General features: G+C 36.0%; 4 protein-coding genes and 1 pseudogene across 6 annotated transcripts; 3 read left to right on the top strand and 2 right to left on the bottom strand.

Moving 5' to 3' along the window:
- Positions 1 to 4,541: 4,541 nt before the first annotated feature.
- LOC120183260 (RNA demethylase ALKBH10B-like) lies at positions 4,542 to 8,087 on the top strand. The gene is made up of 7 exons (XM_039187993.1): positions 4,542 to 5,139; positions 6,112 to 6,209; positions 6,316 to 6,433; positions 6,607 to 6,726; positions 6,815 to 6,927; positions 7,013 to 7,167; positions 7,358 to 8,087. The coding sequence occupies exons 1-7, from the start codon at positions 4,542 to 4,544 to the stop codon at positions 7,968 to 7,970; spliced, it is 1,815 nt and encodes a 604-aa protein (XP_039043924.1). The 3' UTR covers positions 7,971 to 8,087.
- Positions 8,088 to 8,186: 99 nt separating this feature from the next.
- Positions 8,187 to 9,023, bottom strand: LOC120183280. Of its 2 annotated transcripts, none has more exons than XM_039188009.1 (2): positions 8,685 to 9,023; positions 8,187 to 8,595 (listed from the first exon to the last, which is right to left on the bottom strand). In XM_039188009.1, the coding sequence occupies exons 1-2, from the start codon at positions 8,922 to 8,924 to the stop codon at positions 8,320 to 8,322; spliced, it is 516 nt and encodes a 171-aa protein (XP_039043940.1). In that variant the 5' UTR covers positions 8,925 to 9,023; the 3' UTR covers positions 8,187 to 8,319. The 2 variants fall into 2 exon arrangements, with proteins under 2 accessions (XP_039043940.1, XP_039043941.1); XM_039188010.1 differs by having other exon boundaries at positions 8,189 to 8,577.
- A 2,143-nt stretch (positions 9,024 to 11,166) lies between these two features.
- LOC120183259 lies at positions 11,167 to 17,353 on the top strand (annotated as a pseudogene).
- Positions 17,354 to 20,845: 3,492 nt separating this feature from the next.
- On the top strand, positions 20,846 to 22,850 carry LOC120183279 (rust resistance kinase Lr10-like). Its single transcript, XM_039188008.1, has 4 exons — positions 20,846 to 21,164; positions 21,341 to 21,397; positions 21,477 to 21,573; positions 21,703 to 22,850. Exons 1-4 carry the CDS (start codon positions 21,041 to 21,043, stop codon positions 22,721 to 22,723), a joined length of 1,299 nt encoding a protein of 432 aa, XP_039043939.1. The 5' UTR covers positions 20,846 to 21,040; the 3' UTR covers positions 22,724 to 22,850.
- Positions 22,851 to 23,225: 375 nt separating this feature from the next.
- On the bottom strand, positions 23,226 to 25,199 carry LOC120183243 (protein BASIC PENTACYSTEINE2-like). 2 transcript variants are annotated; one of them, XM_039187975.1, is made up of 2 exons: positions 25,097 to 25,199; positions 23,226 to 24,228 (listed from the first exon to the last, which is right to left on the bottom strand). In XM_039187975.1, the coding sequence occupies exon 2, from the start codon at positions 24,222 to 24,224 to the stop codon at positions 23,376 to 23,378; it is 849 nt and encodes a 282-aa protein (XP_039043906.1). In that variant the 5' UTR covers positions 24,225 to 24,228; positions 25,097 to 25,199; the 3' UTR covers positions 23,226 to 23,375. The 2 variants fall into 2 exon arrangements, with proteins under 2 accessions (XP_039043906.1, XP_039043907.1); XM_039187976.1 differs by lacking the exon at positions 25,097 to 25,199 and adding an exon at positions 24,571 to 25,022.
- Positions 25,200 to 25,577: the final 378 nt, after the last annotated feature.

Here is a 25,577-nt window from a genome sequence, read left to right as displayed (position 1 = left end):
AATAAAGACAAATATGTTTCAAACTTGCACGGTATTCACCAAGTCATTATTCTATCATAGTTCACAAAATGCATCAGATAACATTTCGGAAGTACGCACTTATAAACATTTAAAAGGACAACATATAGGTTTATGGCATGTTCAAGGACAACATAAAGAGTAGTAGTTTATTCTTGAAACTTAAATTTGCAACACTGTGAAGTTAGTATTTGTCTTTGTCTTTTGGTTGAAGTAATCTAATCAATTCAAGTTTCAATTTGCAGAAGAAGAATAGTTTCTGAAACTTAAAATCGCAACACGAAACTTAAATCGCAACGCGAAATGACTATCGCAACGAGGAAATGACTATCGCAACGCGAATTTGACTATCGCAACGGGATAATCGTAATGCGAAATAAAAATCGCAACGAGAAAATCGCAACACGAAACTAAATTCGCGTTGTGAAAGTCATTTCCGCATTGCAATTTTCACGTTGCGATTTTTATTTCGCATTGCGATTATCTCGTTGCGATAGTCATTTCCGCGTTGCGATAGTTATTTTCGCGTTGCGATTTAAGTTTCGTGTTGCGACTATTCTTCTTCTGCATATTGAAACTTGAATGGATTGCATTACTTCAACCAAAAGACAAAACAAAGACAAATACTAACTTCACAGGGTTATTTTAGAACTGTTTAGCAGTATTGGCAGTAACCGAATGAATTTACTAAGCAATCTAAGTGAAATGGTTAATCTAAGTGAAATTACGAGTAAATCAAGTTAAATATGAAAAATCTTAAACTTACCTCGTTGTGTAGAGTATGAACCTCATTCTGCAACGATGCTACCATCTCACGTAGAGCCACTACCTCACCACGTAAAGTAGATAACTCGTCACGCCATACACCATTGTCATCGCGTAAAGTACCGACCTCCTCACGCAAGGCATTGACCTCATCACGTAACTCCCCTAACTCATCCCGTGGAGGTGGAGAACAGGGAGATAAATGTCGTGGCATCTTTGCCGGTCGCCTATCATGAGGTGATGGTGGAGAAGAGGCTCGATGATGTGACGGAATAGGTGATGGCTCTGGGTGAGGTGATGGCTCTCGAAGTGGATGTTGCTCATCATCCGTTCCATCAAAAAAACGCTTACTAGCTTGCCACCAATCAGTGGCAAGCTCAGCCTCCGTGGGTGTCAGCCTCTGTAATGGAGTGTTGGCCTCCTAACAATATAAAAGCTCAAACAAAGTTAAACGTGTACTAGTAATAACTTGTTTATATATATGGTAGTATTTGTGTTAACTTACATCATTTATTGTCGTATACCGTATTAACTCTTCCCAAATCAACAACCACCGTTTCCTCTTCCAGGAAATAACTCTAGGAATATCATTGAAGTTTTTAATGCATATGTCTGCATGTCGGGAAAAGCCTCAAATATCCAAATCTACAAAAATAATATAATACACAAACATTAGTAATTGTTAAATAATTAATTATAATTTTGGAAACATTATATAGAAATTCTTACCTTAGAGGCCCAAATAAAGCTTGACAAAGTGTATTTGGAACAATCGCCACGCAAACTTTTGCGGTCATCAAAAGCAGACGACAACTTATTCCATGTAGCTTTCTATAGATACGAACCCCACGGAAACAGGTTCTATGCATTTAGGTTCTCTACCAATAATATTAGGTCCTTAGGAATAGGTTGTCTGGCCTCTCTGCCTAAAAAGCCGGCATGCAAAAGTACTAAAAGGCATACTCGGACAATATTGACGTCATCCATCCGAGTAAAACCATCTTTCTTATTCAATAATCTCATCAAGTCATCGACGTGTAAATTCGGCTTCTCCATTGACAGTTCAGGAAAAATCCGGGATAACCATGATGGGCGGGTAATATGACTAGTGTATCGACCTACATCATCGTGTCCGAAGCGTAGACCAGTGATTAAGCAAAACTCCTCCCGCCCAAAACACGTATACGCCGGTGGAAAATGAAACTATATCTCTTCATTACCACGTTTTATACTCTCGGGTAGATCGCTAGTCATGGTTTGAAGCCACAAATGGGTCAACATAGCATCTCTACCCGGATGTTGTACTTTCAGCCATGGCCCGAAGCAAGTATCCTCAAACAATGTTCTTTGTACAGGTGAAAGCTTCGAAGCAATTGTAGTGACTAGTCTTATTTTATTTCTTAAGGTCAATTGAGCCGAAAAAAAGTTCTACAAAAATAATAAACATACCAAGTTAGATTAAAAACTACATTGTGAAGATATACCAAAAACAATAAAGAGTAGTAGTAGTTTATTCTTCAAACTTAAATTTGCAACACTGTGAATTTCGTATTTGTCTTTTTTTTGGTTGAAGTAATGCAATTCATTCAAGTTTCAATTTGCAGAAGAATAATAGTTTCTGAAACTTAAAATCGCAACACGAAAATAACTATCGCAACGCAAATTTGACTATCACAACGAGAAATGAAAATCGCTACACGAAAATGACTATCGCAACGCAAATTTGACTATCGTTGCGATTTTCATTTCGCGTTGCGATCCTCGGTTTCAAATAGTCATGTCTAAAATTGAAACTTAAATGAATTGCATTACTTCAACCAAAAGACAAAACAAAGACAAATACTAACTTTACAGGGTTAAAGACTAAACAGTTTAGCAGTATTGGCATCAATCAAATGAATTTAATAAGTAATCTAAGTGAAATGGTTAATCTATTATTGAAATTACCAGTAAACTTATCATCAATTTCAATATGAAAAACCTAATAATAATGCAAAAATTTCAAAATAAAAATAATTAAAAAAAAACTAACACTCGGTGGTTGATTTGGTTGATTTTCCATTTCTGATCGTGAATGATTGTGAGGGTGACTCTGAGAGATGGAGATAGACGGATTTCGCCGAAGATGGGGACGGATTTCGTCGGAGATGGGGACGGATGTCGTTGTAGAGAGTGAGAATGGAGATGGGACTGAGTTGTGATTTAGGGTTTTAGGTTAAGAGTTGCAAGTACGGGATGTATTAATATTCGTGTTTGGAATTTGAAAATAAAATATGCATTGCGATACTAATGGCGCTTTGAAAATCGCGTTGCGATTATGTATTAACGCGTTGCGATAGTCAGAATCGCGTTGCGATTATGTATTATCGCGTTGCGATAGTCAGAATCACGTTGCGATTTACATATTCGCATTACGATAGTCAAAATCGCGTTGCGAATCTAGAAACTAATTTGTGATACTGGAAATCGCGTTGCGATTTAGAGATCGAATTACGATTTTGTTGGTCATTTTGGCAAATCGAAAAAAATTTGGTCAAAATCGTATATTATAAGGAATTTTCGGTCACTGAGGTTATTTTCTCTTACTAATTTTGCCCAAATAAACTAAACCATAATTATTTATCATTTATAACAACAAAATATTTTTTAAAAATGTTATAATATTTAATTATAAATACATTCAAATTAAATGTAATAACAAATATTCATTTGAATTAATTAAATTTATTAATTTAACTCAACATTATGAATTAATATTTTTTTGAACTTTGGACATTTATATACATTCACATATATCAATTAATTTAGTTATAAAACTTGAAAAAATAATTAAGATAATAACTAATATATTGAGCATATAACAATAGATATAATTTTTTAAGTATGAAATTTAAAATTAAAGATAATTTATCAAAAACGAAATAATACAGGAAAAATCTCATAAATAAATTTTCATTCAACTAGAATCACTTTTATTTATAAAGATAAATAGATAATTAATTAATTATAAAAAATCATAATAAAATATTACTCAAACTATGTTTTTACCCTCAATTAATATAAAATATATTAGATTTTTTACTTTAAGTAAAACTAAATCACTTATTTTCTTCAAATAATTTAATTCGTATCAAATTTCAAATATATATAAAATTTATCAAAAATAACTTTACTTATCCCTAAAAAATTTACTTTAATTGCCATAATCATAATCAACACAATCAAAACCTATGAGTCAAGCCGGTTAAACCTCAAAACCCCCCAGATCACAGTTTATAAACTTGAAACACTTGCAATATAGAACAAAAGATTGATCAAATAAAGTCATTTTAAGAGAAAAAGAAGTCCACTTCTTCTTCACTTCTTCATACCATAAAGTCCTTTTTCTCGCTTTATTTTCGATCCAAGATATGCATTTAAAAACCAAATCTTCATCTCTTTGTTTTTCCTTTTTGATATTAAAAACCCATCGATCATCTCGAAGAACACACGACAAAAGCAAAGGCCAAACACCCATTTTCCAGATCTTAGCTAAACTAGGCAAAACCGACTCCAATTCTGCATTTTTTGCTTTTGCTTTTCTGTTTGTTGCTTTGTTCCTTAGCTACCCATTTTTTTTCTCGTTGCAAATCCTTGAAGGAAACAGTGAATTGTTTTGAGCTATCAGAATTTTGTTTTGTGATTTTTAAATTTATATACGTTGTTTTGGTAGTTTGGATAATTTCTTGGATTGGTTAGTAGAGTTTATCTCAATTGTAATGCAATCAGGAAACGTAGTTTCATCTGATAAAATGCAGTTTTCGGCACCTCCAGCTGGAGCTGGTGCTGTTGGCGACGCCGGAGGCGGCGGAGCAGCTGCTGCCTTCGGAGGAGAAATCCAACAACAGCACCAATGTTCCCCTGACAAGAATGATGGGTTTATACATTGGTTATGCGGGGAATTCGCCGCCGTCAATGCCATGACCGACTTACTTTGCCATCATCTGCTTGAGATTGCGGAGGTTGGTGAGTATGATGCCGTCATTGCTTCCATTCAGCAAAGGAGACATAGCTGGAATCCCGTGCTGCATATGCAGCCGTACTTTCCAGTCACCGACGTCTCGTATGCACTCCAACAGGCAGCGTGGAGGCGGAGGCAAAGGCTCCATGATCAAAGGAAAGTCGCGGGAAAGGAATATAAAAGACCAACCATTGGGTTCAAGGGAAATAGGGTAGATCTGGCGGCTAAAGAAATGCAGAATCCTATGGCGGACAGTGATGTGAAATCGACTGTTTCAGAGAGGAATGATAGAGTGGCTGCGAAGGGTGTGGGTGTTAAGTCGAGCGGTGAGGTGGGGAATGTGGAAGATAAATCAGGTTAGCTCCTTGCTTCATGTTTCTTTCTTTTGTATCTGTTTTAGCCTTACATTGTGGTGAACCTTGAATTTGTTATCTAATTATTCCTTGGCTTGTTGTGTAGGTAATTGAAATCTGTATATCTAAAGGATTTTGGGTGTTGAATTGTTGAGTTAGGAACTGTTTACTAGCTTATTTGATCCTGTAATTGTACGAGGATATGACTCTTCAAGGATCTTGAACATTATCTATTTTCTATATCTAAAGAATCTGAAGGATTTTGGGTGTTGATATTGTTGTCGTTGGAACTGTTTACTACCTTATCCGTAACCCCGATACTCGTGTTGGACCCATATTTGCGTATGGGTATGGCAATCCGACTCTTTAAGTATTTTCTACGAATCCATTTTTGGTCAATACAGACTGCAGGCATACTTATGTTTGACACTCTCACTTGAGTTTGAGTAACATAGGTTTCCAGATTTGCTTCGTTCTTGGATTAGGCATATTATCCGAAGCAAGAAAGTAGCCTTTGTGCTTTGATAAAAACTTATATTGGGTGTAGGAGAATAAAGTAATTTTGAACATATATCTATATCCGACATTGTAACTATAGTTTGGGATTAGGCATTTTATCTGAAACAAGAAAGTTGCATTTTTCGTTCTTTGGTAAAATTTCTATTGGGCGTAGGAGTTTAAAGCAAGCTTTCTGATTTTGAAAATAGCTATCATATTCTTTATTTCCACTTTGACCTGATTATGTGTAATTTTGACATGAGGGTTTGCTTTTAGCTATTGTAAGGTTTTGAGTATGAGTTGCAGTACATTTGATGTTAATTTTTGGCCTTAGAATTCAGCTTATCCAAATTCATTTATTTCTCTTCAGAAAAGAATCCTCCCCTTTCCTATTTTGCTAGATAGGATGAGAATACACTTGTTAGTATTTTTAGTATGTGCTGTTGTATTAATTTTCTTTTGTGAATGATCTTTCAGAGAATAACTTACATTCCTCCCAAAATCAGAACAGAAAGCAGAATCTTACTATGAGTCCTAAAACTTTTGTTGGTAACGAGGTTTTTGATGGAAATATGGTAATTCCTTCGACTTCAATGATAATATTTTGTGAAATTCTACATAATCTAATGGCTTCTTGCTTCTTTTCCCTTATACTCCTTATGCGACAATGTTTTTTATAAGGTCAATGTGGTGGATGGCCTAAAATTGTATGAGGAGCTGTTTGACGAGGAGGAAGTTTTGAATCTCGTTTCATTGGTAAATGATCTTAGGGCTGCAGGGGGAAGAGCACAATTTCAAGGCAAGTTCTCGAATTTCGTTTCTCTTTTTGGACTGTGAGAAGGAATTTGATCCTTGGGAACTTCTAGTTGTTTCCTTGGTTATGTTCTCTACCCTTAAGAGTCCGACTATCATAGGTTGAAGGCGATGCTATTTCTTTTTTCTAACATTATGTGACAAATCGACAAGAAACAGGTCAGACAGATGTGGCTTTGAAAAAACCCATTAAGGAACACAGCCGAGAGACGATTCAATTGGGCTTTCCAATTGCAGATTCACCTCTAGATGATGAAACTGCTGCAGGGACTTCCAAAGGCATCTTCTATTTATTTAATATTTTTGAAATATATATTTTTTTAACAAATGATTTTAATTCCTTGTGAATTTGTTTGAGCTTTAGCAGATCGGAGGATGGAAGCCATTCCCACCTTGCTGCAAGATGTTATCGAACGTTTGGTCGACTTGCAAGTTATGACTGCAAAGCCCAACTCTTGTATCGTCGATGTCTATAATGAGGTCGGTAAAGATGGTGTTGGTTTTGTGGTTTTATATAAAATGAGCTAAGCTTTAAGGATACTGTTATGGTGCCTTTTTGTTCTAGGGGGATCATTTACTGCCACGCATGTGGCCACCTTGGTTCGGAAAGCCCGTTTGCCTCCTGTTCTTGACTGAGTGCAACATTACTTTCGGAAGGGTGATTGCAGTTGATCATCCCGGGGACTTTCAAGGCTCTCTAAAGCTTTCTCTTTCACCCGGGTAATCGTTTTCCATTTTTCCGGATATGAACACATTCACGATCCTTAAAAATTTGTGCATGTTTGAAATTTAAGCATTTAGTAGATCCTGAAAACTGGTATTAATGCTTCAAAGATATTTCGAGTTCCATAGGATTCTTTTGTTTTGTTTTATGGCCCTTAGATTTTGTTATTTCACAACTATAATGCAGATCACTCCTTGTGATGGAAGGAAAATCAGCGTGTTTTGCCAAGCATGCCCTGCCCTCTGTCCGAAAGCAACGGATACTTGTTACCTTTACCAAGTATCAACCGAGGAAGTTTGCGTCTGACAATCGGAGACATCCTTTACCTTCGCTTTCTCAGTCTTCACATCAGGGTGTGGCACGTAATAAATCGCACAATCATTTCCGACCTGCTGCCGTTCCCAAGCATTATGCAGTGGTACCAACAACTGGTGTACTACCAGTCCCGCCGATTCATCCGCATATTCCACATCCGAATGGTGTTCAACCTTTTTTTGTGCCTGCTCCAATTGTTCCTGCAATTCCTTTCCCAGCACCGGTTCCCATCCCAACTGGTATGACTGCTTGGCCAGCTCCCCCTCCAAGGCATCCTCCACCACATCTACCTGTTGTTGGCACCAGAGTATTCCTACCTCCACCAGGCTTCGATAATTCATCACCTGAACTCAACATTCCCGTTGGCGCAACTTCCCCACCCGAAAAAGAGAACGACCCTCAGAAACCTGATCTTCACACAACTGCTCCTGGGACAAGCTCGGATGGAAAATCGCGAAACCAAGACAGAGCCAGCAGTGGGTGAGCTACGATGAAAACTAACAATAGTATCGAGCAAACCTGACAGTGCAGTTGAGAGAGAGGATGCCAACTGCGATCAGTCGAAATTGATAGCAACTGTAAAGAGCGATGAGACATTCGAATACTGAGTTTTTTTTTTTTTTTTGACATTTGAAACCAGTAAGGTTGGATCTCATTAATACACATAATGAATCTCAATATGCTAGTACTGCATTACGAAGCCTGGGCTACATTTTCATTTTTCAAGGATTTTCCAAGGAAAAGTTTCAATTTTCTCAGCTCTCCAAGTGCATTTGAAACCAGAACATTGCAAGATTGGGGAAAAAAGACGGCTATTTTCCTTTTCAAATGATTTAATCTTGGTCGGACTTAAGCATTTGAGAAATGGTGAGAGTCTGAGATGGTGGAATTGGAGGGGGACCAAGTTTTCCGACAAGAGGCGCCGCTGATATGTTGTTGTCACAGGTGAGCATGTGATGCCTTTTACGTATCGCTCTTACCGGTGGCTCCGCCGCCGTCATTGCCACAATTCTGTTTTTCACCATCGCCGGTTGCTCCGATCTCTTCCGCGAACTCTCTGCTGCAACCCTTTCTTCGTGTCCTTTCCCATCCTTCAAAAACAATACATACTTCGAATATCATAAGGAAATGATTATTATAAAGCAAGACCGCCATTACTGATTACAACCAATAATTGCATAGTAAAAGTGTAACTTACACTCATGGAAGAAGAAGAAGCAGACATTGGACATTTCACAGGCCGATCTTCATCTTGAGGTTCCATGGGATGTTCGACGGGCCAGAAGGAATCGACGTCCAACTCCACTGCATGGGACTTCCGGAGCAAGTCCATGTCCATTCCACCACCGTCGAGCCCCGGCTCCCAGCTCCGCCGCGTCACAGCTACTCCACTTTCCTTTCTATCGAGAGAAGAGAAATAATAGGGAGTGAAGCTCATGGCACCGATGCAGACAGGAAAATCTTACTTTGTATCGTATCGGCGAGAGAGATGAACTGAAAGTAAAGAAGAAGAAAAAGAAGAGAAAGGGAGCATCAAAAGAAGCACAAGCAAAGACAAAGAGAGAGACAAGGCCGTGTGGGATCGCTTGTACAGTTATACTCCATCAAAGGTCCCTCCCGAGTAGTATATTATAGAATAAAGGATAAATTACGTGTTTAGTATCTAAACTATAAGTTTTGGTCCACTTTAGTTTTTAAACTTTTACTTTTTTTCAAATATACCTAATGTTTAGTTTTTGTTTCATTTTAGTAATTTCCGTTAAAAACTTAACGGTCAATCTCGCCAGAATATTCAAAATTGTAGAGATCAATTTAAAATTAGAGTTATAGTTTAATAATGAAATCGGAATATTTCAAAGTTTGAGGACATAAGGTGCAACAAACTCAATTCTTTTTTATTGACGATTTTAGTAGCAAATTCAAATTTTCTCCCTTTTTTTCTTTATTACTTTTCTAGGGACTCTACGTGTCTGGGGAGCTTTATCTTTCTTGTTTACTCTTTACTTTATTGCTTTTTACAAACTGCAGCAGTAGTTTGGTTGAAAAATATTACAATTTCCCCACTTTTCTGCATTTTTTTTCTTTGGGCTATGCTTCATCATACTTTCTATAATTTTACAGACAACACCATTAGGATGTTAATTTTTCTTTTTAAAACTCGACACGGCCCGACTTACAAATATTTCATCTCATCCCTAAAATCTTATCATATATCTAGTCGGATAGTATAATTAGGAATGAGGTAAGTTTAGTTCGATCGAGCTAATAACATGTATATCTAGATGACATAGATAAAGGATCATGTATTTCATAATATCATGGACCATATGAGAACATGAATCCCATAAAATATGCTAATAACCCTTTATGTACCTACTCGTCCACTACAGTTACAACATTTTGCTATAAATGTAATATCTCTTATCTGATCTGTACATTTAATTGGACAGATAATTTCATATTCAAGTAACGAACTGAAATCTAGGTCAATCGGATTCGAATCGAACGTAAAAATCACGAAAGTGATAATTCAAATACCATTTTACAATGAATTCAAAGTGTCATGGGTATGCAAGCAATTCAAGCAAACAACAAGTACCAATAGTAAATTTGCATATTCATAAATAGTGGCACCGATACTTAGGGGTTGTTTGTTTGCCTCTTAATGGAACCATTTAGCGATGAATGATGAACCATTCTGAAGTGCTGACTGATTCAGCAAAACAATGCTGAATGATTCAGCACATAAATACATTATGAATGATTCAGAGCCAATATCAAACAGCATGTCACATTCAGAGCTAATTCATACAGAGCCTCTGAATCATTCAATATTTGAATCATTCAGCGCTTAATCATTCTGAAGTAAACAAACAACTCCTTTGTATTATAGTTTTCGTGTTTATAAAATTAAATTGCGTAAATTACATGTTTAGTATCTAAACTATCAATTTTAGTCAATTTTAATATCTAAACTGTTAATTTTTTTAAAATCATACCTAAAGTTTAGTTTTTGTTTCATTTTAATAAACCGACGTTGAAAACATAATGTGTTTAGTACCTAGCCTATCATTTTTTTTCTTCAAAGCTTAACGTTACATTTTGAACGGATTACTAAAATGAAACAAAAAATAAATTTTAACCAAAATTATATTTTTTTTAAAATTTAGGTACAAAAACGAATCAAAACTGATAGTTTAGGTATTAAACACGTAATTTACCCAAACCAAATTTATGATACTAATTGTCTAACTATTAATTCTTCGAGAAAATATCAAAACCAATTTTTTTTTAATCAAAACAAATAGTATCCGTTAGTTTGGACGTTAAACATTAACTTAAGTCCAACATAAAACATGTTTAATCATATAAATTGAATTGGTTCAAATCATAACTATATGTGTTCGTATTGTATGAACAGTTTATACATAACATATTAGAAAACATCCTTAACTAAAATAACATTGTTATGTTCTTTTAACGTGTCAAATTTCATGCAGCACGTGGTTTATATATGTTAGTAACACATTTTAAATATGTTTGATTTGAACCGATATTAAATTGTAATTTGTTGAAGAAGAATAGAGAGAAAAAACAGCTTCGAAAACCTCAATCGGTAGCTGTTTCATTCTCCTTTCGAAATCTTTAGTGACGGAGAAGAGAAAAAGGAAAAAAAAATCATGGGGTTATGGAAGAGGGTTTCTCGTGTTATCAAAGACAGGAAGAGCGTCGTTTCGGCTAACTTTTCCGGGAAAGATTCGTTCCGGTGTCCCGTTCTCGAGGCAGCCATCGTCAACGCCACGAGTCACGACGACCGCCGCATCGACAGAAGGAAGGCTCAAATCGTGTTTTCATGGATTCGGGCATCGGAAATTAGTCTACGGCCTCTCCTTCGGGCACTGTCCGGAAGGATGGGGAAGATGAGAAGTTGGGTCATCGCCATTAAAGGATTGAGGCTAATGCATGGAATCTTCCGTTGTAAAGTACCGGCCGTTCAAAAAATTATTACGGAAGACGGCTATCGGATAGAGCAAAATCGCAACTGATAATTTGAGAAAATAAAAATGAAGATAAAAAGAGACACAAAATTTACGTGGAAAACCCCTAAATAAAATAGGGTAAAAACCACGGGCAACGGTAGAAGAATTTCACTATGAGAAAATAGTAATTACAACCTCTCTCGATCTACCAAGGAGAAAACAATGATAATTCTCTCTCGATAAAAAGGAGAAAACAACTCTCAAGAAACTCTCTAAATTCTCTCTAGTATTGGAAGAAAGCTAGAATGCTTTGGGATGGTTTTGAAGCTAAATGAGATAGGGTATTTATAGCTAAATCTTAAGGACTTAATCTTGTAAATACCCTAAAGTTTAGTGACTATAGTTTGTAATTTATCCATACAAAAAATAAAAAATTATGCACCTACTTTCGGTGCCTTAATTGCACCGAAAGGTGCTTTGACATTCTACAATCTCCCACTTGAAGATTTGATTGGAACAATCATATCTTCACACCATTCTTTCTACCTTGTACCATCATGTTGCTTACGTTTCTGACAGGCCACAAGAGGATCGACACCAAGTAAATTTATTGGCATTGATCGCCTTCATCATGAAATCTGCTATGTTGTCTTTGGTATGGATCTTCTGCATATCTATCGTCCCTTCTTCCACCTTTTCACGAATGAAATGGTACTGAACTCGTCTATGCTTTGTCCTTGAATGAAATACTGGATTCCTTGCTAGATGCAAGGCACTTTGACTGTCACAAAACAGAGAGACGTACTCTTGATTGTGCCCAAGCTCCTCCAGTAGCATCTTCAACCAAATTGCTTCTTTACTGGCTTGTGTAGCTGCTACATATTCTTCCTCTGTTGTGGATGTAGCCACAACTGACTGCAATTTTGAAACCCAGCTTACAACTCCACCATCAACTTTGAACACATATCCTGTAGTAGATTTGCTTTTATCCAAATCCCCTGCATAGTCAGAAACTACATACCCATTGATTAGTAAGTTTGATCCTCCGTAACATAATGCAACATTTGAGGTCCGTTTGATGTATCTCAGGATCCTCTTTACTGTATTCCAATGCTCTTTGCCTGGATTCGCCATGTACCGACTAACCACTCCCACTGCTTGTGCAATGCCTGGTCTTGTGCATATCATAGCAAACATTAAACTTCCCACTGCTGATGTATACGGTACTCGAGACATCTCCATCCTCTCTTCTTCACTGCTAAGACTCATACTGGAGGATAATTTGAAGTTAATAGGAAGAGGGGTAGAAATTGGCTTACAATCTTGCATGCTAAATCGTGATAAGATTTTCTTCAAGTAATTCTTTTGTGAAAGCCAAATCTTCCTATTACTTCTGTCTCGGTGAATTTGCATCCCTAGAATCTTGTTTGCTGATCCCAAGTCCATCATTTCAAATTCCCTAGCCAGTTGTGCCTTCAATTCTTCAATATGATCTTTGTTGGGTCCTGCAATCAACATGTCATCCACATACAACAGCAATATAACAAAATCGTTTTCACCAGACCTCTTGAAATAAGCACAAGGGTCTGCATTAAGTCTGTTGTATCCAAGGCACATAATGAAGGAATCAAATCTCTTATACCAACACCTCGGTGCCTGCTTTAGACCGTACTGAGATTTGTTCAACCTGCAAACCAAGTTCTTCTTTTCGTCTTCTTCAAAACCTTCAGGCTGGAGCATATAAATCTCTTCTTCAAGATTTCCATGAAGAAACGCTGTTTTAACATCTAGCTGTTCCAAATGTAAATTCAATATAGCACACATTGCCAAGACTACTCGAACTGTTGTTAGTCGAACCACAGGAGAAAAAATTTCATTGAAATCAATACTTTCTTTCTGATCATATCCTTTGACCACCAGTCTTGCACGATACCTCTCCACTTGATCGTCACCATTTCGCTTGATTTTGAAAACCCATTTGTTACCAATTGGCTTCCTTCCTTGTGGTAGTGGCACAAGGTCCCATATATTATTTTTATGAAGGGCTTCGATTTCTTCTTGCATCGCCATCATCCACAGTGAAGCATCTGAGCTGTTTATTGCCTCCTGGTATGTTGATGGCTCACCGTCCTCTGTTAAAAGGCAGTATGCAATATTACCTTCTATAACATAATCTGAGTGCCAATTGGGACGTCTTCTCACACGATCTGATTGACGAGTTGTTGGAGCTTCAGAACTCTCTGGTTCTTGTTCATCATATACTGGTTCTGCTTCAGAAGAATCTCCTTCTTCAAACTCTTTTTCCACATGTATCTGAGTAGTCTCTGAATTTTCAGCGCTATCATCGTCTTCTTTTCTTTGTAGTTTATCTTTTACAAAGATAACATCCCTCCTAATGATCACTTTGCGGGCAGTGGGATCCCACAAGCGATACCCCTTTACTCCATCGGCATACCCCAAGAATTTGCATTTCCTGGATTTTGGATCCAGCTTTGAAATTTCTTGGGCGTTGTACATCACGTACACAATACTTCCAAATACATGGAGGTTTGAATAATCAACTGGTTTACCAGTCCACATCTCCATTGGTGTCTTCAGCTCTATTGCAGTTGATGGAGCTCGATTCACCAAATAACAGGCGGTATTGACTGCTTCTGCCCAGAATGATTTTTCTAGGCCTGCGTCCCTCAACATTGCTCTTGTTCTTTCTAACAAGGTTCTGTTCATCCGCTCTGCCACTCCATTTTGTTGAGGAGTGTTCGCCACTGTGACCTGTCTTTTGATGCCTTCTTTCCTGCAAAAGTCATCAAATTCTTCGCTTGTGTATTCTCCTCCATTATCTGTTTTGAAACACTTGATCTTATTTCCAGAATCAAGTTCCACCCGCGCTTTGAAGTTTTTGAAAGTTGAAAACACGTCTGACTTCTTCTTAATAGGGTGCACCCAACATCTCCTGGAGTAGTCATCAATAAATGAGACAAAGTATTTTGCTCCACCTAGGGACGTTACTGGTGCTTGCCATACGTCAGAGTGAACCAATTCTAGAACACTTTTGCCTCTAGAATTTGATGTGTTGAATTTCAACCGGTGCTGCTTACTTGTTATGCAATGCTCACACAAAGGAAGTGATACCTTTGTTAAGCCTGGAAGTAGCTTTTGCTCCACAAGGACTTTCATTCCTTGTTCTTACATGTGTCCAAGTTTCTGATGCCATAGCATTGCCGAATCTGAACTACATAAGGCAACAGAGGTTTCTGCTTCTAGCAAAGTCTCTCCCTTCAGCATGTACAAGTTTGCTGCTATCTTTTAGCCTTTTAGCACCACAAGCGCTCCACGGAACACCTTCATGATTCCTTTCCGTGTCTCAATCTTGCTTGTATTATTATCCAACAATCCGTAGGATAATAAATTTTCTTCAGGCCTTTCACGTTCCGTACATCTCGAACAACTTTAATTGTTCCATCATACATCTTCAATTTGATGGTTCCCACACCAACGATCTCTAAGGCATGATCATTGCAACTATACACATATCCTCCTGAGACAGGTTCATAATGATGGAACCATTCTCTTCTTGAGGTCATGTGATATGTCGCTCCCGAATCAATGAGCCATATATCTGCAAATCTTTTTATGCCTTCCATGGTGGTTGACGCTTCACAGCATAGAGCATCTCCATCATCTGAAGTGTTTGCGGTATTGCCTTGTGGATTGAAGTTTTTATTTAGACTCCAACAATCCTTCTTCAAGTGACCTTTCTTTCCACAGTGGTAGCACTTTAAATTCTTTTTGCTCCTCGACTTCGATCTACCATGTTTTATGACTGCTGCTTTGGTCACGTTCTGTTGATCTCCCTCTCATCGTTGTCAACGCTTCTGCTTGTTGCAGATTTACTTGTTTGTCTTCCTTGTTCTTGCGTCGATTTTCTTCTTGTAGAACATCAGCTGCAACGTCATCGAAGACTAGACTGGTGACATTACTGTTTGTCAAGTTGATGATGAGTTGATCGTACGAATCCGGTAGACTTTGAAGTAGAAGTTCAGCACGTTCTTGTTATCCTATTTTACAGCTTAAGGATGTAAGCTGAGAAAATAAGGTGTTCAGTGTATTTAAGTGCTCCGTCACTGAATTAGATTCTGGCATACGGAGAGAGTACAATTTCCTCTTAAGGAAAATTTTATTGTGCAACGATGTGGCCTCATACAATTTGATGAGATGATCCCATATCTCCTTAGCTGTCTTCTTCTCCTCGATGCTGACAATACTTCATCTGCTAATGCTAGATGAAAGTTTGCCATAGCATTTCCGTCCATCTCGTTCCATTTGATGTCATCTGCGAAATCCACCGACCTTTCATTGATAGCCGCTAGACACTCGTCTTTCCTTAGGATGGCCTTCATCTTCAATTTCCACAATGAGAAATTTCTCCCATTAAATTTTTCAATATCAAATTTCGTTGCCATAGCTTCTTCTACGGATAGCTCCCACTATTTCACTATCTTGAATAGTTCTCTGGAACCTTCAAAGAATGGGTAATAACTTCTTATTTTCTTATGTTGGAGGATCTACCTTTTGGTGGCAACCACAAAGACAATAAGCGGATATTACACACTATAATCTAGCTCTGATATCAATTGTTGCGGAAGACGGCTATCGGATAGAGCAAAATCGTAACTGATAATTTGAGAAAATAAAAATGAAGATAAAAAGAGACACAAAATTTACGTGGAAAACCCCTAAATAAAATATGGTAAAAACTACGGGCAACGGTAGAAGAATTTCACTATGAGAAAATAGTAATTACAACCTCTCTTGATCTACCAAGGAGAAAACAATGATAATTCTCTCTCGATAAAAAGGAGAAAACAACTCTCAAGAAACTCTTTAAATTCTCTCTAGTATTGGAAGAAAGCTAAAATGTTTTGTGATGGTTTTGAAGCTAAATGGGATAAGGTATTTATAACTAAATTTTAAGGACTTAATCTTGTAAATACCCTAAAGTTTAGTGATTATAATTTGTAATTTATCCATACAAAAAATAAAAAATTATGCACCTACTTTCGTTGCCTTAATTGCACCGAAAGGTGCTTTGACATTCTACAAAAATGGGATGGCTGCCGTTCGATTTATCGAGTTTTAGCGACGAACATCTCGGGCCGAGCCGAACGTGGGGATTCAATGCGTTTATACGTGAATACTATGCGTTTTTTTTAATCAAAAAGCTATCGTTTCTTCTGAAAATGGTAATGGAAAAGCCGACGAACGTTCATCGTTGTCGCAACATCTTTCGAGACTTCATAAATGGCTATCTTTGCTCGATCTGTTGCTTCAAGTTAAGCCTCAATCCGAAGACACGAAAGTTGGTTTGCTTCTCGAATCCATGGATTTTATCATCGTTTAGATAAATGATGTTTATACCCGAATTCGCATTGAAATCACAAAGGTTTTGTTAAATGTATACTCGGTCCAGAAACCCGAGGCCGCGATGGCATTGAAGATTCTCCGAGAGGCCACTGCACAAGGCGAAGAACTCGAGTCGTTTTTCGAGTTATGTACGGAATTCGGCCCCTTAAACACCGGCGAAATCCCGACGGTTACTCGGATCCCGGAGGAACAAGTCGAAGAACTCCAGAAGAAGATGACATGCAATGACGACGGAGATTGTTACGAGGAAATCGACGAAAGGTCCACCATTGTTGTATACAAAGAAGAAGTAAAGGGAGCTTTGAATACTGTAATAACAGGTAAATGGGAGGTTTTTGATGAAAATACAAGGATCAATGAAGAATATAATGAAAAGAATTCATCTGTCGAAGAATCAACAGCACTCATTAATCGTTTTCCAGTTTATAATCATCGTGAAATTCCAGATCTCATATGTTTCTAGCAGTTTAATTTTGAACAATTATAATATACAATTCATTTACATTTCATGTCTAAAGTTTAGTTTTGTTTCATTTTAATGTATCACCGTTAAAAACTTACGGCGTTTAGTATTTAAACTATCAACTTTAGTCCGTTTTAGTACCTAAAATTTTAAAAGTTTTCAAAAATAACATTAAATTTTGAACATGTTACTAAAATGGAACAAAAACTAAACTTTATGTATAGATTTGAAAAAATTAAAAGTTTAGATATTAAAACGGGTCAAAACTGATAGTTTAGGTACTAAACACGTAGTTTACCCAATATTAAAATAAACAATTATTAGCGCTTATAATCTCTATAATTTAATGAGAAAGTATGCCTTAGGATAAAATATTAACGGTGACGGTTAGATTGAAGTGACCCAACCTACTACATAATAGAAAAGTTGTTAAAATATATTCTATTTTAATATTGATATACTTTATAATTAATAAATTTTAAGACAATTTTATATAATTATAGTTTAAGTCAACTCAATTCGAAAATCTTAAGAGTAATTATATATTCTTTGCATGACAATGAAATAGTAAAAATAAACTGTAAAAGTAGGTCATGATGCTGCCTTTTGTTGTTTATTAAAGTAATAAATGGTAGCAAAGATATCAAATGGCAAGGTGAAAAGGATGAATGAGAGGATGTTAGGGATAGTTCATATCTTCTATTTTCTTTAGTTATATGTTTCTTAATTTATTAAAGGGTAAATTATGCATTTAGACATAAACTATTAGTTTTGGTCTATTTTAGTACCTAAACTTTCAATTTTTTAAAATCATACCTAAAGTTTAGTTTTTTTTTTCATTTTAATACACCGCCGTTAAAAACTCTAGCTTTAGTTTCATTTTAGTACCCGTCCAAAATTTAACGTTAAGTTAAAAGGATTGAAAATTTAGGCAATAAAACAGACCAAAATTGATAGTTTAGGTATTGAACACGTTAATGTTTTAACGACGGGGTAATAAATGAAATGAAATGAAAATTGAACGTTATGTATGATTTTAAAAAAATTAAAAGTTTACGTACTAAAACAGACCAATACTGATAATTTAGGTATTAAATGCATAATTTACTCTTTTTAATATAACTTTATGAAAGTTTATATATTTATAAATAAAATCATGAATTATTTTTAGAGATGTTGGGATAGTTAATTTGATCACCAACCGAACTAAATTAACCAAACACTGATATTTGTAAAATTATATATTTTAATTCCTATGATATTTAATTAGGAAAAGGGTATATGAGGCCCATGTACTTGTCCAAAAAACCAATGTGGCATTTTTTTTACACTCTGATCCTCAAACTTATAAAAAGAATCCAATGTGGTCCTTTGATCAATGGTTTTCGTTGTTGACGTTATGATGCTGGCGTGACACTTCACGATACTCAGGTGGTGATCCACAGTACTGACGTGGCTGATGACATGACAAATGGGCTAAATTGATTTTTTTAAGTTTTTGGGCCAAATTGATTTTTTTAAAGTTTAAGGACTTATTTGATTTTTTTTAAAATAAAAATATTCTAAATTTAAAATATAAAAATATTCAAAAATTTAAATATAATAACACCAAAAATAAAAATTAAATTATTCAAAAATTAAAAGTATATATTATTATTTTTTACTTCAAATTTCACTTGACTTTTATTTATATAAATATAAATTCGTTTATCCTACACAAATTTTATTTTATATATTCACATTCAATTATCTTAAATTTTAAGTTTCTTTTTAAATTATATTCCACTAAATTTTTATAAATCTAAATTCGTTTATCCTATTCAAATTTTATTTTATATATTTACATCCAATTATCTTAAATTCTAAGTGTATTTTTAAATTCTATTTCACTATTTTTTTATAAATCTAAATTCGTTTATTTCACTTGACTTTTATTTATATAAATTTAAATTCGTTTATCATACACAAATTTTATTTTATATATTTATATCCAACTGTATTAAATTCTAATTTTTTTAAAATTCTATTTCACTATTTTTTTATAAAATGAATTAAATAAATATTATAAAATCTTTTAAAAATAAAATTTAAAAATTATGAAATTAAAAATTGTTGATAAATTATCATGAAACTTTTTAATAAAAAAATAAAAAAAATAATTATCCAATTAAGAGTAACATTTCTAGTGAATATAACGTGATATATAGAAGTAAATTTTACCTAAACTTGATCTTATAAAAAAGTAGGAATATCGACTTACCCAGCCAATTTCTATTATATACTACTATAAAAAATCAAGATAGATATGATCTACATGTGTTTGAGATTTTTTTTTTGTCACCCTAGTATTTACTTTAAAAAAATCAATAAATAGAAAATATGTCTCAACAAAATAAAAATAAAATAAAATTCACATTAGATTTTAGAAATAAATTCTGATATGAGTTTTATTTTTATTTGTTTTAAAACAAAATAATATATATTTAACTTTTTAATAATTTAATTTTTATTTTTGTATTTTATATTTAATTTTTAAATTTTTATATATTTTGAATTTGAAGTATATTTTTTTAAAAATCAAATAAGCCCTTAAACTTTTAAAAAATCAATTTGACCCTCGAACTTGAAAAAAATACAATTTAACCCACCAACCATGTCACCAACCGTGAATCTCCACATCAGCACCTGAAGTGTCATGTCAACATTATAATAGTCAATGATAATTAAAATCGTTGATTAAAGGGTCACATTAGATTATTTTTACAAATTCGAGAGTCATATTAAGTACAAAAAATTATCGAGACATTGATTTTTTTAATAAATACAGGGCCTCAGTTATCTTTTTGTCATTTAATTATAATTCGAAGTCGATTACAATTTTGAAAAGTTGTATGTGATTTCGGCGAAATAATTCATCAATCAAACTTGACTTCAGGCTGGTCGTCCACTAACGACTTCAATGGCGGATAACTTACTTTAGAAGCTATATTTAACGGATGAAAACGCGTCTTCTTGACAAACCCACATCGGAAAACTTCATTTTCTTCTATAAAAAACTTCAACAAAAGAATCACTAACCAAATCCATCGCTATTCGATGAAGAAATCATCACCGCTCTCTTGTTTGCTGCTCTTTCTACTCATCAACGGAACCGAATCAAGAGAAGATCCACCCGATTGTTCATCTTCATGCGGAGATTCACTCGAAATCCGTTACCCTTTCCGGTTAGCCGACGATCCGGTCGCTTGCGGTGATCACGATTTCCAACTCTACTGCCGAAACAACAGAACGATGATGAACTTCCACGCCGGATTATACTACGTCAAGCGAATCACCTACGACGATCACACGATCCACCTCGCCGACGTTAATCTGGCTAACGGCAGTTGTGCCCTGCCGTACCGATCGTTATCGATGGGGGAGATCGAAATGGATGATCGATACATGTCGGTCAATTTTAGTTACTCGTATACTATAAGCTATGTTTGATGTTCTTCAAACGACACCAGCAATTTGGCTGGTGACAGCAGAGTGCCATGTTTGAGTCGAAATTCGTCTGATGTTTATGTCAATACGAGTTGGTATCGATTAACCTCGTACGATGTCCCGAAAACATGTAAGGTTATTGCTGCGGTGCCGGCGTATTACGAAGAACTGGAGAACGGCTCCTATGAAACGGCATTGAAGATGCAGGAATCAGGATTTCGGATGAGATGGTCCGTCGAGTGTCGGAATTGCAGAGCCAAGGGTCGTGGATGCGTTTATAAATCTGCAGATACAGATTTTCTCTTCAAATGCGAAGCAGAATACGGTTAGTAGTATTATTTTTACGAATTGAATTCATCTTTTCAGTAAGAAAAAGATCAAATTTGAGAAATTCGGTTGTTGTTTTAAATTAAACTCAAATTATTCAAGTAAAACTCGATCAAGCTCGGATTTTTACATTTAGAACCCTCATATTCATGAAATTCTTCATTTCTAATGCAGATTACTATGCTGACCTTGTATACATATACACTGTGCTTGCAGCAATGAGCCTGGCTGGTAATTTCATTTAGTTTCTTCGATCGCTTCTACTCTAAAATTCTGCAAATGTAATGTTTTGATCCCTTTTTTTTTGTAGCTCTCATTGGGTTTATCAGATTCATCCTTCTTCCACTGGTTATCTTTGCTTTCCTTCTCCACAAATATTTGTCTACCAGAAACAAAATTGATTACGGGTAAGCCTGACAACTAAACCCTAATCCCTAATCATATAACCATTTCATATTTTCTCATACCATAATTGTACTTAAGCTCGATGTGGCTCGGTTACAACCCTAGTTGTATACTCGTGTTGTGTTTGATAGCAGGGAAGAACCTTCACAGATTCAGCAGCCATTTTCACCAGAAAGGTTCAATTATACAGATATACTTTCAATGGCAAACAATTTCAAAGACAAACTAGGCCAAGGTTGTTTTGGCACTGTTTACAAGGGACGGCTTCCCAGTGATCACGCCATTGTTGTTAAAAAGCTTGAGAGCATCAAAGTTGGTGAAGATCATTTCATCAATGTAGTTTCCATTATCGGTCAAATTCAACATCCGAATTTCGTACCAAACCTAGGGTTTTGTTCCGAGGGGTCGAAACACGTTCTCGTTAACCAATACATGCCCAATGGATCTCTCGACAAGTATATTTTCACCGACGGTGGAAATCCAGGTTTGTTTAGTTGGGAGAAAATCTGGGAAATTGTTGTGGAAACGGGGCGAGGGATCGAGCTCTTACATGGAAGATCCGATGGTGGCATTGCTCATTTAAATATTAAGCCTCAAAATATATTGTTGGATGAGAATCTCAGACCCAGAATTTCGGATTTCGGGCTATCGATATTGTACCCAAAGAAGCAGGACTTCATGCCATTTTATGGAAGAAGTGAAACGATGGGGTATATGGCACCTGAATTGATGATTTCAAGGGATTTCAAGGCCATGTCATGCAAATCCGATGTTTACAGTTTCGGAATGATAATGCTAGAAATGGCATGCAGAAGAAGGCATGTCGATGTCGATGCAATCAATTCGAGCAAAGTGCATTTTCCTACCTGGGTCTATGAACTAAATGAGAGGGGTGATTTAGAGTTCGAGAACCTGACAGAAAGTGATGCCGTAATAGCCCGAAAGTTGTTCGTAATCGGATTATGGTGCACTCAAACTCCACCATCGGATCGCCCCTCCATGACCAGAGTCCTGGAAATGTTACAAAGGAACCTCCATGATCTGGAAATGCCTCCCAAACCAGTCTTGGCTGAATACCTGCGTGAAACAGAGCCAGAGTCGGATTCCCCGAAAGAGATGCTATTACCTGAGACCGTGGAGAGAAGCTCATAGTAATATCAAAGAACTTTTCTACCACAATTCTTTCAAATTGCTACTGTAACTCACCATTAAAGCTCTTCACCAGTCTGCCTTCATCTGTACTTTGTATGTATATGTTCTTCACAAACTCTTATAATTAACACTACCCTAATTTAACAAAAATCAGCATCTTCTTCGATTCTTACAGCAGATTTGACATGGCTAAATTTCTCATTGGCATATGGGTAAATCCTAGGCTATCAACAACGATATTCCTCGGAAAAAAACACCCCTCCTATCTAGGGATGACAGTGGATCTGATATAGGAAATTTTTGAAATATACAGTAAATCTAACATACGAAAGATGTTAGAACATATCAAATGATAAAGACTTTCAAACAAGTTTAAACATAAATGCAAAAATGTCATACATGTCAGTTAAAAGATAGCGAAGGAAGCAGGCATTGGCTGCCAGTCTTTAATCAGACTTTCCGGGAAGATCCAACAAATAAAAACTCATTCGAAAATTAAAAGTTTGTGAACGGAATAAATGGATGTTCTTAAAGCATAAGCATAAATGAAAAACTACAAAGTTCGAAAGAACCACGGTGGCCACATGAATATATACAGGTGAAGCAGACCATAAGTGATGGAGCTCAACTATCATTACCACGGAGTTTAAAGCTACCTAATAGTGACAAACTTGTTGGTACCGTGTCTTGCCCAATGGCTCCTTAAATCAATCGGATTACTGAAGTTATAATTTTCAGCTGTGAGTTTCTCGAGGACCTTCTTGAATGCCCCCTGACTCATTTTCCGGCCAGCAATCCTTGCACCACGCCTTTTGGTGCTCATTGGCAACGGATACATGGATATGTTTGTGGTACAACAAGCAGATTGCCAACCACCACAGCCCCATCGATAACATTGCTGAAGGGTTCCAGTGCAGGAGCAAACCGGAATCGGAATACCTGAAATATCCATGTCGAACCCATTTATTTGAAAATCAATACTCTTCTTTGCTGGATTCGAACGTTGAACCATAGAATTGGCATTTTCCTTCGACTTTCTAGGCTTTTTGGCCTTCAGCATCTTAGGGACAGCCCCATCCTGCCTTTTCCTCGGTTGAACACCATCCTTACTAGCTGGCGGCTCTTCAACTCTACTCACCACCGTCTCATCTCTTGTTGAAGAATCAGGTGGTCGCTGCAAATTCGGCAATGAATGAGCTGTCGAGGTTTCAGGAAGAATGCCATAATTGGGCCCAGTGACCGGTAACATGCTGAAAAACTTTTCTCTATCATTAATCCAACTATCCCGAACATAATTCGTGGGGATATGTGCCTCAGAAACAACACAATCCCGCGGGTGAAAGGCTGCATTGGTATTAACCATGAGATTGGGGTCACGACCGGGAATAAAGGGCTTTGTGTCCCGTTCAACCATGCTCGGCATTAGCTGCAGACCCAGATGTCCTTTAAAGGACGGTTCATAGTAACCCCAATTACGCATATTCAACACATCATCATCCATGAAGCTACATATAGTTAAACAATACAACAGAATTATTAACCTTTTACCATGATTCAAATTATTCCATCAAGGCCATTCAAATACCAACGAATACTGTATTCAAAATAGAATCTAAATTGAAAGAGAAAAAAAAGGAAACATCAAAACAGATTCCAAGGCTTCAACAATGAAATGCGTTGCAGTTACATGAAGGGAGATCAAACTCAGATCCAATTACATACAATGATAGATAACGATCAGACAAGCAACATCAAAAAATTCAAAGAATGATAAATAATCTGTTCGATTCCCAAGGAAACAAATGGAAAAAAAATGTTACATTTCTAACTCAAACAGAAAATCCTACCTCCAATAAGCTAAATTTCAAGAGGGAATGTCCACATTTTCGCACATCCAGTATATAGCAGAAGTGGGGGGGAAAAGATTCCAAAGAAGCAAAAATGGAAATCTAATGATACCAATATAGACAAAAATTGGAAACTTTCAGATTCAAACTATGTTCTAATTGCCCACATTTTCCCAACATCAAAACTTTCCATGCATCAAAACCCATAACCAGATCTGCTAAATAAAACATGAAAAACACAAAAACAAATATTGAAGAAAAAAATTGAATCTTCGCTGTTTTAGGATTTCTATTGGGAACTTCATCAGAACCATAGACCTAATTCAAAATCCCTCCATCAAAGCTCAAATCAAACAAACAAATAAATAAACAAAATATATTAATAGTGTAACAAATGAGTTAGGGACCCATAATTCCAAAAAATAGTTGGAAAAGGGAAAGCGATGAGAGATAAAGAAGCCACCAAATGGAAAATAAAATAAAAGGAATGAAAGAGATGTAAGTGAGAGGAAAGATAAAAACTTACTTTGGGGTGCAGATGGATCTTTAGGGTTTGCCCTTTCTGGAGAGAGAAAGAGGAGAGAGAACACTCGGAGGAAAAATAACTAAAAAGATATGAAAGAGAAAGGAAAGAGGATAGAAACTTAAGGAGATAAAATAAACAATTAGGATCAAGGGTATTTTTGTTTTGTAATTCTTTATTTTATGTGAATATATTATTAAAAAGTTAAATTTGATTAAGAAGAAACTTAAAATAGTGAAATCCTATTTAGGGCAGTAAATAAGATGAGATAGATCGTGAGTCACCCGAGATTGATTCGATCAAAGTTTGATACTCGACTCGAATAGACTCAACTTGAGTGCTCAACGAGCCGAAATGAACTACTTGCTACTCGACTCGAAAAGCTCGTGAACAGCTCGAAAATATAATATATTAATATTTTATTTAAAAAAAATAAATTATTAATAATGTTAACTTTTATATGTTGATTTTTTAAAATACAGTA

This window comes from Hibiscus syriacus, unplaced genomic scaffold (genome assembly GCF_006381635.1).
Source record: "Hibiscus syriacus cultivar Baekdansim isolate YM2019G1 unplaced genomic scaffold, ASM638163v2 tig00112742_pilon, whole genome shotgun sequence".
In the NCBI taxonomy this organism is placed as follows: domain Eukaryota; kingdom Viridiplantae; phylum Streptophyta; class Magnoliopsida; order Malvales; family Malvaceae; genus Hibiscus; species Hibiscus syriacus.
This window is presented reverse-complemented; position numbering and strand designations above follow the sequence as displayed.

Bases quoted from the DNA above. Each gene is read 5' to 3' on its own strand.
- LOC120183260 (XM_039187993.1), top strand. From the start codon at position 4,542: ATGCAATCAGGAAACGTAGTTTCATCTGATAAAATGCAGTTTTCGGCA. The intron at 5,140-6,111 runs GTTAGCTCCTTG...ATGATCTTTCAG, and splicing joins GAATGTGGAAGATAAATCAG to AGAATAACTTACATTCCTCC. The intron at 7,168-7,357 runs GTAATCGTTTTC...ACTATAATGCAG, and splicing joins AAGCTTTCTCTTTCACCCGG to ATCACTCCTTGTGATGGAAG.
- LOC120183280 (XM_039188009.1), bottom strand. From the start codon at position 8,924: ATGAGCTTCACTCCCTATTATTTCTCTTCTCTCGATAGAAAGGAAAGT. The intron at 8,596-8,684 runs GTAAGTTACACT...TGATATTCGAAG, and splicing joins CTTCTTCTTCTTCCATGAGT to TATGTATTGTTTTTGAAGGA.
- LOC120183279 (XM_039188008.1), top strand. From the start codon at position 21,041: ATGCAGGAATCAGGATTTCGGATGAGATGGTCCGTCGAGTGTCGGAAT. The intron at 21,398-21,476 runs GTAATTTCATTT...TTTTTTTTGTAG, and splicing joins TGCAGCAATGAGCCTGGCTG to CTCTCATTGGGTTTATCAGA. The intron at 21,574-21,702 runs GTAAGCCTGACA...TGTGTTTGATAG, and splicing joins AGAAACAAAATTGATTACGG to CAGGGAAGAACCTTCACAGA.
- LOC120183243 (XM_039187975.1), bottom strand. From the start codon at position 24,224: ATGGATGATGATGTGTTGAATATGCGTAATTGGGGTTACTATGAACCG.